Below are 15,774 nucleotides of genomic sequence, written 5' to 3'. Positions count from 1 at the left end.
TGCGAACGCAGCACGCCCCGTGAGGGGGCGCGGAATACATGTAAAGTAATACGCGTCCGCTCGCCATGCTTCAGGCTCGCCACACTATATAAAATCAACTCCACGCCGACGTGCATAGTGGGGTTATGAAAAGGTCGGAGGAAGCGTATCGCTGCCCCTCGCGGGCTTGCTGCGCTTCAGGTTGGCGTTCATACGGGGGGGGGGGGCGTGGTGGTGCATTTAACATTGCAAGCACCCATTAGGGTGCTTATAAGCACTCATTAGGGTGCATATACAATTTGAAATCGTATAGGGGGCTTATACAATTTTAAATCGCATTGCATCGTTGTGCATCCGATGTATGGCATGCGATGCGATTAAAAGTCGTGCGACTTAATATCGGGGGCGCCGTGATAATACACAAGTACCTTTAATCGTTATTATCACCTGTTCACAATTTATTTGAGAGTTTTAATAAATGGGCCCCTTATTAACCCTTTAAGTGGCAAACTAATTAGGTGTAAAGATTGCCAAGCAAACATTATTCATCATAATGACCTGTAATGTTTACTTTATTTAGGAAATATCTTTATTCCCCCCCCCCTATAACACTTTTTATATATCAAATGTTAACAACCCTGCCATTTTTAGTAGATATTATGCGAATTGTGCACAGAGATTTTAGCACTCAAAAGGGTTTACCTCATAATTGTCTACTCTCCTGCATTCTGCAGGAGACTCCCTGAAATAACAGCAATCTCCCTCTCTCCCTCATTTCACTATTACAATTTTGGGGGAGAAAGGAATGAAAGCACAATTTCCTAGCCCTTTACCAAGTAGAGTAGAGCTTACTAACTGCTTTGGGGCTCATCTACATTTGTATCAAAGTCATTTTAGAAGACTGACACAGAAAAAAAAAAAAAAACAGGTGACAGGTGGCCATACATCAGAAAGAACTGTCTTATGGGCCCCACACACTGAACGATCTTCAGGCATTTTCTGAGCGATTTTTATAAATCCCTCAGAAAACGCATATAAATCACTGTTCTGAATCTGCAGAAGATTTAGAACGGGCCGCCGGTAAATTCAGTGACAGTTGCTGAGATGCTCCTGCTCAACTCCCGCATGTGTAGCGCGGGGATGAGCAGGGCCATCTGAGCGACTGTCACTGAAGACACCGGAGCACGCCGCCAAGAAGAAGCCCCTCTGAAGCCAGGTGCCTCCTGGATCCGCCACACCCGCTGCAGTCGAATGGAAGTGGCAGTGACAGGATGCGATGCTGGAAGACTCCGGAGTTGGTAAGTATTTTCTTTTTACATTGTCCCACAAATGGTTGGGGGGAGAGGGGGATGCCGCGCTATACCACCAACGATTAAACTTTTTTGGGTGGTACCCTAATGATTAAATGTTTAGGAGGGGGGGGGGGGGGAAGCCCTGTACCACCATGTTTATTTATAAGCCACTAAAGATTTTATTAATTATCAGCCTGGCGCCCACTGCCCTGGGGCACCTGAGACAACCTCGGGTTTCAGCCCAGGCTGGTGTCGCCCAGGAGGTGGTGAGGGGGACACACACACACCCATTTATTGGTTTAGTCCCCTCTCCCCCAGGGACCCGGCCTGGGCTGACCAGCCACAGAGGTAATGCTTTGGCCACGGGACCTTATACAAGAAGTGTCCACTGGCTGTGGCATTACCCTGATGGCTGTTTGAGCCTGGTGCTGGTTTCCAAAATACGGGGGACCCCTACTTTTGTTCCCCATATTTTAAAAACCAGAAAATATTCCCCTAAAGTCCTCTTAATACTGTGAGAGATTTAAAATATCTCATGCTGAGGGGGAGTATTCAATGTCTGTGGAACTTGTTATTTTTGTAGAGCTTTGTTGTCTCAACGAGAGGTTGGTTTTTTATGAGGTCGCCTATTCATTGTCTAGTTTTCTCGACTTGTCGAGCAGAGCTCGTCTGATTTGGTTTTCGGTTTCCTCGACTGTTGAGTTGAACATTTCTCGACTTGTCAAGTTATTTTGGGTAAAATCTGTCTAGATAGTTCCTGCATCATATTCAACGTCAAAGAGTACACCTGACCTCGACTGTTTGAAATCACTCTTCCCTCAAATTTAACTCAACAATTCTTTCTGTCGTGACAATGGAGTTTCTCTTGTTGCATGTCCAAAAATTGTGTTAAGTGTATATGCAGGATTCCCTAATGTTTGTAGTGCTTATCTTGACTTCTGTCTTTGGGAAAAATTTGCTAAATATTCCTCTTTTGTTTCATTTTCCATTGGCTGCATGTTTATATGGTATGCTTTATTCCATTATTCCATTGTCAGCATTAGTTTTCAGCTTGTATTATTATGCATTTGTTTAAATTATTCCATTTGCCATATAAGAATTATTCACTTTTCTCTGCTCACTGTGCTGGATTTTAACCATTGAAAGTCTTATGTATACATGTCTATTTGTGTCTACTTCTGGTTTGACCAAACACCTATGTTTAGGTCCCTTGTATCCAGGGCCGCCGACAAGGGGGTGCCACGGGTACAGCTGTCCCAGGCCCCGGCCTCTGCATGGGCCCGGGCAGCTTCCCACAGTGGCACAGTATCCCCCACCCGGCGCCCAGTCACGCACAATGCACAGTGAAGCCTGCAGAGCGCTGAGTCTAGGATACAGAAGGGCTCAGCGCTCTGCAGGCTGCACTGTGCAGTAAGTGCTCTGAGCTCTGGAGGGAGAAGATGCTGCGCCACCGCTGGTAATAGTAATGGGGGGGGGGGGGCGGGGGTGCCGGCGTGCCGCTGGGGGCCCAGGCTGAGGGTCAGTCCCGGGCTCCAACATTACTAGTGGCGGCCCTGCTTGTATCCATGCTGGGGCAGAATTACCCAGGATTCAATGTTTGTTGTTGCTATTATTTTGTTTACTTCTCCCACAATGCACTCTGTTTACCTCAGCGCTCTCACTCTTGTACTGAGACTTCAGGGAAATACCAGCATTGTGCAGTCCGCTGATTTGGAATTGGTTTTTAGGGGAGAATTTTTAACAAGATATCTACTTTCATATCATTGACTACAAAAATGGAGCCTATCTCTGACACAATTGCCACTTTCCTCTTTGAACTTCTTGTGGTCAGACGTCATCATCAACAATAGGGGAGAACGCGACTTGTCGAACTAAATTTTAATGTCAAGCAAAACAAGAAAAACAAATGCTCGACAATTCGGACTGTTACTGGTGAGATTGAATACTCCCCCGAAGCTCCCATTATGAATCTCTGGCACAAATCTCTCAATGTGTAGGGTCCATTACAATCACGATTGTGTCCAAATTTCCTTCAACTTCCCGGCAGTCCTTGGTAGTTTTTGGACACACAATGTTCTCACGATCCATCATACAATCCAGCTGCTGCATACGACCACATAGTCTCACAATCGATTGTATGCACCCAAACTGCCACTCAAATAATGCCAGTTGTATGATCAGTTACATAGTAGGTGACGCTGAATAAAGACTTGCGTCCATCTAGTTCAACCGATGTTTATAATAGATTATCCCTTGTTGTATAGTATGTTCTTATATTTTATAAACAAATTATGTTACTTATTCGTACCCATCAGTCAAACGACCAATTGCATGTGCTTAAAAGCACATGCAATCAGCTCCCAATCCCAACTGATGCAGCACGTCTGATCAGAGGACCAATCCTCCGACCCCTGGGACCGTGCATTGCACGATTGTGTGCACACAATCAGTCATACAACCAGTTGAGATTGTACGATTGGGAACAATATCTTTCTGGTGTATGGGGGCCTTTACTCATTTGTGCATGACTGAATGAATTCTGAAAACATGACCTGTTTGGTGTACTTAAGGATTAAAAAATAAAAACCTTGTCTGAGCATTACTACATACAACATAAAATAAGGACCAAACAAGAATTTATGGAACATCAGAAATACATATTTATTGTGTGTCTATCCTTTATAACAATATAGAACTCTGAACAGACACACACACTACAAAAGCATTTGGTTGTACAAATAGGCCGCATTGTCCTAAACATAATTTATGTTCCATTGTGAAAGCGACCAATGCAATGGAAGGGTCAAATTACACTTGGATTGCTTTTCCACAGTAAGGTAAAACAATTCTCTATACAGATTTCTGACTTTCCAGAGAGCCTTCCTTTGTCATTACACAATGCACAGTGCTGAGAACTACTCAAATGGAGACACTTCAAATACAGACCAGTAGTTGCTCCTGCTACATTATACAGGGGCACATACAGTAATTGCAGTTCTTCACAACACTAATAACATGAGTATCATTACGCAACTGTGACAAAGCCCAGCTCAGCACAGGGAATACAGTAAGTGACAGTTCCTGCAGCTCTAGAAACTCAACAGGCTTATGTAACTTGCTTCCAATTGGGTTTCTCTGTGCAAATATTCATATTACATACAACTGCTCTAACCTAAAATGCACATGTAACCATGACAGCCATGAAGATATGAACAAACTCTTGGTGAGCTGCCATTTCAGACTCAAGCGGGGTTCGCTTAAGTTTAATTTGTTTTACGGAGAGGAAGTGTGTGACAAGCGTGGGAAAAGATGCTTCTTATAAGCCCCCTGAGATGTGCGGTGTACATTATCATGATTACTTTAATTCTGCAATACTACCTACAGAGGTGAACAATTTTATGCTTTTAAACAACTGCCAAAGGGGTGTGAGTGGGAAGACCAATAAAAAGGTGCAGTGTGTGGTGTGTACACATGTGCGTACACATTGGCTCATGGCCGACTGACTATCTAGTCAAAATCGTAAGCCAAAACTCGCACCATGTGTACACACATTTAGACTCTGCTGTGGCTGCACAGTCAATGGTGGCAAAATGAAAATGGCTAAACCATGACACTTGTATTTTAGGCCCATTGATTGTATGCATTGGAAAAGCAGATTAGAAACTAAATCTGTAGGTGTATATCAATAGATTTAGTTACATATTAACCTTCGAAAGTGGTTACTTATAGAGAGGATAAAAGGATAAACAAATAAATAGTGTGCAAGACAGAAAAAGAAACCTTAACTCAGCTAATGGCCTACACTTATCATGAGGTTCAGCCACTAAGCATTTAAAGTACCAAGGGGAAACCTCCTAAAGAGGATGGGCATGGAGTTTGCCCATAAAAACCAATTGGCTTCAAGTTATAATTTTATAGAAGTGATCTCGAGAATCAAATTGGCTGCTAGGAGTATTTAGAAGGTGTAATACATCACCCCCCCCCCCCAATACTCTCCATTACCAAAAAATAAAATATGTGTTTAGTGAACAATTCCTGAGGAGCACCGGAATGTGCCACGCATCCTTACGAAACATTAAATGTGCAGCTATTGCATATGCAGTGGTCTGGTGGTACGGAAGAGTCACACAGATATGACATATGCAGTGGTCTGGTGGTACAGAAGAGCCACACAAGTAAAGGCTAGTGCTTTGATGCCTACAACGGAGAGCTGTATGTGTAGAGGTCATGTGAAGACGAGGGATTCGTGCTCCGGGATGCCATACTTTTCCTTGTTCTCCTCAAACAGCTCCTGGAGGGCATTTAGGTACTTCTGATGGAGCTCTTCAATTTCTTCTTGTGTAGGGGTTGAGGTCTGTACTACAGGAATAGGTTTGCCAACTGTTTAAAACAAATAAACACCATTCTATAAACCATGGGTCCTCAAACTGCGGCCCTCCAGATGTTGTGAAACTACAAATCCCAGCATGCCTTGCCACAGTTTTAACACTCCCTTATAGCAAAACTGTGGCAAGGCATGCTGGGATTTGTAGTTTCACAACATCTGGAGGGCCACAGTTGAGGACCCATGCTATAAACTAAAATGGATTATTGCAATATCTAATGTGTGTTTTACAGTGGTTAAAGTAACCTACTTATAGATCTAACCAATTCCCAATTATAACTGCCTTACATATATATCCATTGGACAATGAAGAATTCAGTAAAAAACCAATGTGTTAAGGATGCACATGGAGGATCTATGAATGACTACATAATGTCTATGATTAATATCAAACATTGACCAGTGAAGAAAAGTCAAGCAGGGGTTCAATGAAAATAACAGTTTTACATATGGTGTCAAAATACCAAAAGGAGATAGATACTTAACAAAAAAAAAAAAAAAAAAGGGGGTACTGCTTTCCTAGCACGGCGCCCACGATCTAAATTGTATGTGTGGGGCTGATATCTCAAGCATCTCATGCATCTTTTGTGTTTGTGCGGCATAAGATGCATGAGATGATGCAATCGACGAGATTTTTACATTGGAATCAAAAGCCCCCAAAACCCCAATTTTAATTGCTAACCCCCCTCATGGGTGAAATGGCCCCCCCATTGTTAACGCCACCCCACTATTGACGCCAACCCAAAGCGTGGCGAGCGCAGTGAGCCCACGAGGGGCGGCGGTACGCGTCCTCCGACCTTTTCATACCCCCACTATCTACGTCGGCGTGGAGTGGATTTTATATAGTGTGGCGAGCGCAGCGAGCCCGAAGCGTGGTGAGCGCAGCGAGACCCGCGAGGGGACACGGAATACATGTGACATAGTCCGCGTGCGCTCGCCATGCTTCGGGCTCGGTGGCTCGCCACACTATATAAAATCAACTCCACGCCGACGTGGATAGTGGGGGTATGAAAAGGTCGGAGGACGCGTACCGCCACCCCTCGCGGGCTCGATGCGCTCGCCACGCTTCGGGTTGGCGTTGATAGTGCTGGTGGCGTTAACAATGGTTATGGGGGGCTCACGATTTTTTATCTCATGCATCTTATGGATGCATAAGATCCATGAGCAGTGGCGTAACAATAGCCCCGCAGCGGTGGGGAGGCACTGAGTAAAGTGTGGGCGCCGGGGGTCTGCGGGGCTATCGTTCCGCTGCTGCCTGCCTGTTCCACTGCTGCCCCCACTCAAGAAAAGTTAACCCCGCCTGCCTTACCCACAGCCTCCTCTAGCATCCTAAAAAAAAAAAAAAAAACTGTCTGCTATAAGGGGGCAGACATTTTGTGTAGGAGATTTTTTTTATAATAGCAGGAGCCAAGCCGAGCGAGGAGGAGCACTGGGAACGCAGAGTAGATATGTGTCCCGGTTACAGGCAGCGATGCGTGGGCAAGCGGCAGCGGGTAAGGCAGGCGGGGGGGGGGGGGGGGGGGCGCACCAAAAATTCCCGGGGGGGGGGGGGGGGGGGGCGCATTTTCGTAGCTACGCCACTGTCCATGAGATTAAAAAATTGGGTCCATCGCGTTGATTGTATGCCTTAAGTACCTTAAACTTAAGGCATACAATCAATGAGACGGGCGCCGTGCTAGGAAAGCAGTACCAAAAAAAACAACAACACACACACACAAACACAAACAACAAAAATCTAAAACAAAAAGGAGGGACACCACAACCATACGTACGTAATCATTCTGCATGGCCTACAATTGGAATAATCTTCTACAAATGTGATACATTTTATTAATCAAAAGGTCCATTACTGTGAAGCCTCTAGCATCTGCTGCAACCAGGCCAGACTGGGCTTTAACTAACATGGTTACATCAGGTACGGCTAGGAAAGTCCACCTTTCACTGCAAGCTCTACAAGGCCGGATTTCCCACTAGGCACGTGAGGCACGTGCTTATGGGCGGCACCAATCATTACTACCTGTACCTTCTCGGGGGAGTCCTTGAAATGCGGGAGGAGGGTCGCGGGGAGGTCCACGAATTGCGAGGGGGGGGGGGGGGGAATCGGGGGTTGCAGGAATCTGCGAAATGCAGAGGGCTGCTGCTCCATATCCCAGCAGCACTATGGCATCAGTGACATCCCCTCCACTACTGGGAAGGAGGAAAGGTCGGGACGGCTCCTCCAGACCTGGGACTGCGACAGCAGCAGGTACGTGGGGGGCATCAGCATGTATATGGCGGGGGGGGGGGGGGGGGGGGGGCACACAATGTTGTGCCTATGGGTGACCTGTTATTTAAATCCGGCCCTGGGTATGGGGCACAAGAACGAGCCAGAGATATTGTTACCTCATGGCAGCAATTGCAATCCATTGCCATAAAGGCAATATGCAATTGCCTATATCCATCTAAAGTCATAATTTATTTTTGAAAAAATGTGAAAGTGTCATACACACTGTAATTTCGGTTTAAAATTTTGACCTATATACTGTAGGTCAAAAATGTAAGAAAAGTTTGCCAAAATTGCACAGTGTTTGTAGTGCTTGTGATATCAATGCACGGCCCCACAAGGGTCAGTATCGCAAGTAAAAAAAGACTGGGCAGGCAATTTTGACTAAATTGCATACAGTGTATTTGAAGTGAATATTAGGTAATATGCGCTCAAGTTTATCATTAGCGTGGGTCCTATAGGTATGGAGAGGTATGTGTATGGTCTTAAAGGGGCTGCAGTCTATCAGGTGTGTCCTGGACACCCTGTGAGGTACTATGAGAAAGAAATGGATAGACTGCGCTCACCTGTGATGCGCTTATGATGAATATACAAATATATTGTGTAGATGTAAGCAAAGAGGAGAGTAAGATGGTAAGTGGGTAAAAATTAATGAATTTATTAAAATGAAGTCGCAGTGGGAGAATGTGTGGAGTCCTGGTGATGCAGGAATAGGCCAGCGGGGTATCACTCCACTAGGCCTATTGTTTAGGTGTAAGAGTGACCTAGGTAGGACTCTTTAACCATAGGTCCCTTAATAGGAACCTATGTACCTATGTGGGTGACCGCAGCGGTCTGTATGGGCAAGGGGATGGGGGATAGCATGGATACAATGTCCAAGTTCACAGTATTGCGGGGTGCAATTGTCCTGTGGTACTGTGTCAAAGTCTCGTATTAGCGGTGTTACTGCAGGATAGGAACGAATAAGGATGTTGTCCAAAACTGTGTGCCAGGAAAAATGACCGGGGTGGAGGACAGTGAGCGGCGTCCCGCTTTGTACTCTTACCGGATCCTTGTAGGAGAAGTTCTGCCGCCTCTAGGGAGCTGTTGTCGATGGCGCGGGTGGATGCACAGCCGTGCGCCGGCACCCGGCTCCACAGTGTCTGTCGCTCGTGACTTCCGGGTTCCGCTCTCGCGAGAGCACGGTTCCCTTGGAAACGATAGACAGCGTACTGCTGGCTCGTACTCCCTGCTGGGAGGAGGCTGTGGCAGAAGGGGGTGGATTACGTAGATTTGAGGTTTGCTGAAGCCTGAGGCTGAAGTCTGTGGGTTCCCAACGCGTTTCAGCCACTAGGGCCTTTGTCAAGGAATGTGACAAAGGCCCTAGTGGCTGAAACGCGTTGGGACACCCACAGACTTCAGCAAACCTCAAATCTACGTAATTCACCCCCTTCTGCCACAGCCTCCTCCCAGCCGGGAGTACGAGCCAGCAGTACGCGGTCTATCGTTTCCAAGGGAACCGTGCTCTCGCGAGAGCGGAACCCAGAAGTCACGAGCGACAGACACTGTGGAGCTGGGTGCCGGCGCACGGCTGTGCATCCACCCGCGCCATCGACAACAGCTCCCTAGAGGCGGCAGAACTTCTCCTACAAGGATCCGGTAAGAGTACAAAGCGGGACGCCGCTCACTGTCCTCCACCCCGGTCATTTTTCCTGGCACACAGTTTTGGACAACATCCTTATTCGTTCCTATCCTGCAGTAACACCGCTAATACGAGACTTTGACACAGTACCACAGGACAATTGCACCCCGCAATACTGTGAACTTGGACATTGTATCCACGCTATCCCCCATCCCCTTGCCCATACAGACCGCTGCGGTCACCCACATAGGTACATAGGTTCCTATTAAGGGACCTATGGTTAAAGAGTCCTACCTAGGTCACTCTTACACCTAAACAATAGGCCTAGTGGAGTGATACCCCGCTGGCCTATTCCTGCATCACCAGGACTCCACACATTCTCCCACTGCGACTTCATTTTAATAAATTCATTAATTTTTACCCACTTACCATCTTACTCTCCTCTTTGCTTACATCTACACACTATATTTGTATATTCATCATAAGCGCATCACAGGTGAGCGCAGTCTATCCATTTCTTTCTCATACAGTGTATTTGGCTACAAGTCAAAATTGCAAGTGCATATAGTAAAATCAGCTTCATGGCAGTACGGATGGTGTAATGGTTAGCATTACTGCCTCACAGCACTGAGGTCATGGGTTCGATTCCCACCATGGCTCTTACTGTGTGGAGTTTGTATATTCTCCCCGTACTTGCGTGGGTTTCCTCCGGGTACTCCAGTTTCCTCCCACAATCCAAAAATATACTGGTAGGCTAATTGGCTCCCAACAAATTAACCCTAGAATGTCTGTGTCCATGTGGTAGGGAATATAGATTGTAAGCTCCACTGGGGCAGGGACTGATGTGAATGTTCAAATATCCTCTGTAAAGCGCTGCGGAATATGTGTGCGCTATAAGAAACTGTTAATAAATAAATATACTTCAAGTGGAAATTGCATAGTCAGAATCAGCCACTGCCAGAATCTCACTGTGTGTATGCCCCTTAGGATGTACATGGACAATAATTGCAGAATGATGGTGCCCTCTAGTGATCAGAAAATTACTATCCTATACAGCAAATTGTAATAATATTTGCTATGCGGGTTTCCCCATAGGATTTATAAGTGCCGATTAAAAAAAAAAAAAAAAAGTCCTAACTAAACCATGGAGGTTTCTACAGGAATCAAAACAATTATACAATATTATCCTTATTTCGACAGTTATTTCTTGTCTTGATTGGGTGAAATGCACAAATCTACATAGGATAGTAAAGCCCCGTACACACGCTGGAGATATATTGCTCAGCCATATATGGCTGAGCAATATATTGCTCAGTCTCTCCTTTTCATCAGCAACCAGAGATGGTTGGGAGCAGCAGAGGTAATCATATCAGTCAGCGACCATATTTCCAGCCCCTATCGCCCCTGTGTGTACACAGCTTAAGAAAAACATCGTTTTAGTACAACAATGAAGTCTGTGGGTTCCTACACGAATATAAAAGAAAAAAAAAGAAGGGGGGGGGGGAACTTCCCTGTTCAAAGAGTTGATCCCTGATGTGCGCAATTTGAATGACAGAAATCAGCGTCTGGGGGGTGGTAACCTGCCATTTTCTGGGAGAGAGCGAGAGAGTTTAATCCGCACAATCATATATGTTTTAATCAGTCACCCTATTGGTTCTATCACCCAAAATTCGGGTATTAATATATAGGGAGGTGCTTCCCAGGAATTGGTATAAATGTACAAGCAGCGAAAGAAACAAGAATTCCTACAAGGGGCACTCTGGACTGACATATGCAAATTTCATCAGCATATATTCCATATATTGTGTTTCCAGTGTCCCAAGAAAATGTTAAAACTTAACTTTTATTTATTCTACTGTTAAGAACTGCGAAATATTAAAATAAAGTAAAAAAAAGTGCATTAAAGTGATCAAAAATAATTAAAATAGAGCTGTCCGTCTCCAATGTGTCTTAGGTTTTTTGGTCAAATGACTTATTGGCTCTGTTGCTGTACCGCGAAAGAGACAGGAATCAGTTATAATTGTCCCTTTGGTGGTATAAAGTCTCTCAAATTAATTACTATGTGGTAGAGACTCTTTATCACTATGCGTGTTAAATGGCAGTGAGTCTCTATAGTGTGGTCGTCTGTCGGTCACTGGGTACCATATAACTACTCAGTCCTTATGATGTACTGTGGAGTGAGTTAGATGTAATTGTGGGTTAGATTACCCTTTTATGTTAACACATCTCCTCAGTATATAGTTGAATGTTCACCTGATGGTATTACCTAATAAATGTATGGCACCTTTAATTAGCAGTGTAAATGCCTGCAATTTCTCACTGAGAATTATTTTATATATAAATATGTGCCTTTTATCAGGGTTGGGTGTTAGGAACTGAGAAGATGGTCCTTATTTAATGATGGCTGTTCTCCACACTCCACTGAGAATCAGTGGTTTACTAAAATTGATATTATAATAAGAGATATATTATTTGTGAATCCTCTATCAATTATAGAGTAGGTTGACGAGAGTATCTTTATTACAATATCGAATTGATACAATATGTATCAAAACATCCACATAGTAGTATCCTCTGGTGAGTATGTAGCAATAGTTTAGCAGTATAAATATCTGCAGTTTTTCACTGGACATTAGTTCTATAGTCACATATGCTACTCATCAGGGTTAGGTGTTGGGATTGAGAGGAATATCCCATTATAATAACTGATTACTACAGTACATAATAGAACATCCACCTACTTTTTATCTAGTCAGTTTGGGCAATTATAATTAGCGGTATAAATACCCGCAGTTGCTCGCTGACAGTGGATTTAGTAGTCAGGTGCACCAAGTGCCAGATAGGTGGATGTGAATGGTAATAATATCAATTCTATATGTGTTATATTCACAATTTATCACAAGAAATTTCTGGCCATGTATTAATAACCATAATTAGCGGTACAAATATCCGCAATATGTAACGTACGTTTCGCAAACGCTTACTCATAGGTCCTATGAGTAAGCGTTTGCGAAACGTACGTTAGGAGAGGACAGGGGGGACACGGCACTGATGTTGTATGTGACCGACCCACCCTGCTAGAGTCTGTCCGCCGTAAAATGTGTTACAGCACACGCTGTGAATGAAAGGCTATCTGCGCTGTACCGCGCCTGTTAATACTACACAGATTATATTATGTGTGCACAGCGTGTTCACTACACGTGGCCCGCCATCAATTAAAACTATTATGGAATTGCCTGTATAGTTTTGAATCAATTGCTTTCATGTTTTAAAAAATTATATGTGTACCAGCCCGCAATAGAGGGAAGCGCTGATGCTACATAGCAGATATTTGTGAGCGATCCGGAATGCAGTAAATGAATACATATTAGCACAATGTGGCAAATGACCCTTAATAAGACACAAACAGTGTGACTATATCAGAAATTATTGTTTGATACTTATTCTGTGAAGGGGCTATATTTGTGGTCTGTGTGATACTCCTGTGAAGGGGCTATATTTGTGGTCTGTGTGATACTCCTGACAATAACTAATTGATCAGGACAGCACAGCCACCTATTGGAAACAATTAAACCACAGTGCTCGATTACTGCATAGGCTTGGTAAATGAATCGATTAAAGTGACATAATAAACATGATTAGCATTTTTTCTGTAATAAATTATTAACAGTACATACTGAATATAACAGTATTTTAATCCATATCACCTGGTCTATAAAAATTGCGGATATTTGTACCGCTAATTATGGTTATTAATACATGGCCAGAAATTTCTTGTGATAAATTGTGAATATAACACATATAGAATTGATATTATTACCATTCACATCCACCTATCTGGCACTTGGTGCACCTGACTACTAAATCCACTGTCAGCGAGCAACTGCGGGTATTTATACCGCTAATTATAATTGCCCAAACTGACTAGATAAAAAGTAGGTGGATGTTCTATTATGTACTGTAGTAATCAGTTATTATAACGGGATATTCCTCTCAATCCCAACACCTAACCCTGATGAGTAGCATGTGTGACTATAGAACTAATGTCCAGTGAAAAACTGCAGATATTTATACTGCTAAACTATTGCTACATACTCACCAGAGGATACTACTATGTGGATGTTTTGATACATATTGTATCAATTTGATATTGTAATAAAGATACTCTCGTCAACCTACTCTATAATTGATAGAGGATTCACAAATAATATATCTCTTATTATAATATCAATTTTAGTAAACCACTGATTCTCAGTGGAGTGTGGAGAACAGCCATCATTAAATAAGGACCATCTTCTCAGTTCCTAACACCCAACCCTGATAAAAGGCACATATTTATATATAAAATAATTCTCAGTGAGAAATTGCAGGCATTTACACTGCTAATTAAAGGTGCCATACATTTATCAGGTAATACCATCAGGTGAACATTCAACTATATACTGAGGAGATGTGTTAACATAAAAGGGTAATCTAACCCACAATTACATCTAACTCACTCCACAGTACATCATAAGGACTGAGTAGTTATATGGTACCCAGTGACCGACAGATGACCACACTATAGAGACTCACTGCCATTTAACACGCATAGTGATAAAGAGTCTCTACCACATAGTAATTAATTTGAGAGACTTTATACCACCAAAGGGACAATTATAACTGATTCCTGTCTCTTTCGCGGTACAGCAACAGAGCCAATAAGTCATTTGACCAAAAGACCTAAGACACATTGGAGACGGACAGCTCTATTTTAATTATTTTTGATCACTTTAATGCACTTTATTTTAATATTTCGCAGTTCTTAACAGTAGAATAAATAAAAGTTAAGTTTTAACATTTTCTTGGGACACTGGAAACACAATATATGGAATATATGCTGATGAAATTTGCATATGTCAGTCCAGAGTGCCCCTTGTAGGAATTCTTGTTTCTTTCGCTGCTTGTACATTTTCTGGGAGAGTCAGAAAAAAAATTAAGGAGTTTCAAGGGAGGATTAGCGCCGGCCTTGATTACTCGGTCTCTGTTGCAGAGTTGGGGGAACAGTCAGACTGGATCATTTGATGGTGAGTGAATTGCATATGGATGTGCAATAGGATACCGGATTGCCACTTTTTTTGCAATTCACTCAGGGCGGTTTTTCACTGTATGGGCAGCGGCTAACCACTTGCAGTCATGTGCAATCAGGTCTGAATCAGGACCATAATCTTGTCCTGCAAATCTAGTTTTTGTAAGTATAATAAATGGTGCAGCTCATTAACATGTTTGTACATCAAAAGAAAGAGACTAATCTTTGAGCTGGTTATTTTGGATGGTCAATAAGTAGAAAAAAAAAAAAAAAAAAAAAAAGGGCAGGGGGGTGTCAAGGAGAAATACTGGAACCCTGTACTACAGTCAGGATTCGGGGAGACAACCTGTGGCCCTCCAGATGTTGTGGAACTACATGTCCCAACATGCCCTGACAGTTTTGGCATGCTCTTATAGGAAAAAAATGTGGCAATGCATGTTGGAACATCTGGAGGGCCACAGGTTGAAGACCCATGTTCTAAACTATACCGGATTCTTTTTGCAGTATACATGCTACCACTGGGTGAAATAATAAAGGCGCCATTGCCTGGTCTACCACTGCTATTAACCTAATACGATACTGTACCTGTCCTTTGCTCTGGATACAGAGAAACCTTTAAACCATCCTAAATGGCTGTCTAGTTGAGCTCCAGTAGTGTAGGAATGTCAGTTGGCTGCAACTGATTCTGGATAAAACAGTGCTCCTTTTAGCAAAAAAAAAGCACTAAAATGGTCAAAACGATGTTGCACTGTGGGTGGGGCAAAGGTAACTTGCAGAAATATTTAGTTTTGGGTGGAGTGTGTTCAATTTGAAATCTAAGCGATTAGCCATGCAGTGCTAACTCTATGGAACGCTCTTCCCCTTGCAGTTTGAGGAGCCTCGACTTTCCATTCATAAGATCTTTTAATTTAACGGTTCTAGACTCAGAAGATGGGCATCATAAGGGGCAACCAACACCATGAGGCTAGTAGTATGAAAACTCTGAGCATTAAGTATTTGTAGCTAATGCTAAGTGATTTTTACTTTTTTTTTTATTTATATAGAAGACATTTGAACATTCACCTACCTACAGTATTGATGGGCCTCCTGAAAGGCATTAGCCCAAAGCTGTACTGGAAGATTCCACGTGCATGAAAGAGGGGGAGAGCAAAGCCCATCACTTTCTGT

General features: G+C 43.4%; 1 protein-coding gene across 2 annotated transcripts in view; it reads right to left on the bottom strand.

Annotated features, from left to right (window-relative positions):
* Nucleotides 1–3,907: 3,907 nt before the first annotated feature.
* The window catches only part of MOGAT1 (monoacylglycerol O-acyltransferase 1), a 46,075-nt gene continuing 34,208 nt past the window's right edge, over nucleotides 3,908–15,774 (bottom strand). For both annotated transcript variants that reach the window (XM_083178079.1, XM_083178078.1), the window contains 2 exons: nucleotides 15,674–15,774; nucleotides 3,908–5,651 (listed from right to left, as the gene is read on the bottom strand). The exon at nucleotides 15,674–15,774 is cut by the window's right edge and continues 99 nt beyond it. In XM_083178079.1, the coding sequence (XP_083034205.1) occupies nucleotides 5,497–5,651; nucleotides 15,674–15,774 (256 nt within the window). In that variant the 3' untranslated portion in view covers nucleotides 3,908–5,496. The remainder of the gene's footprint in view (nucleotides 5,652–15,673) is intronic.

The sequence above is a fragment of the Crinia signifera genome, chromosome 3, assembly GCF_055691185.1.
Source record: "Crinia signifera chromosome 3, ASM5569118v1, whole genome shotgun sequence".
Lineage (NCBI taxonomy): Eukaryota > Metazoa > Chordata > Amphibia > Anura > Myobatrachidae > Crinia > Crinia signifera.
The sequence above is the reverse complement of the archived record's forward strand: the minus strand, read 5'-3'. Positions and strand labels throughout refer to the sequence as shown.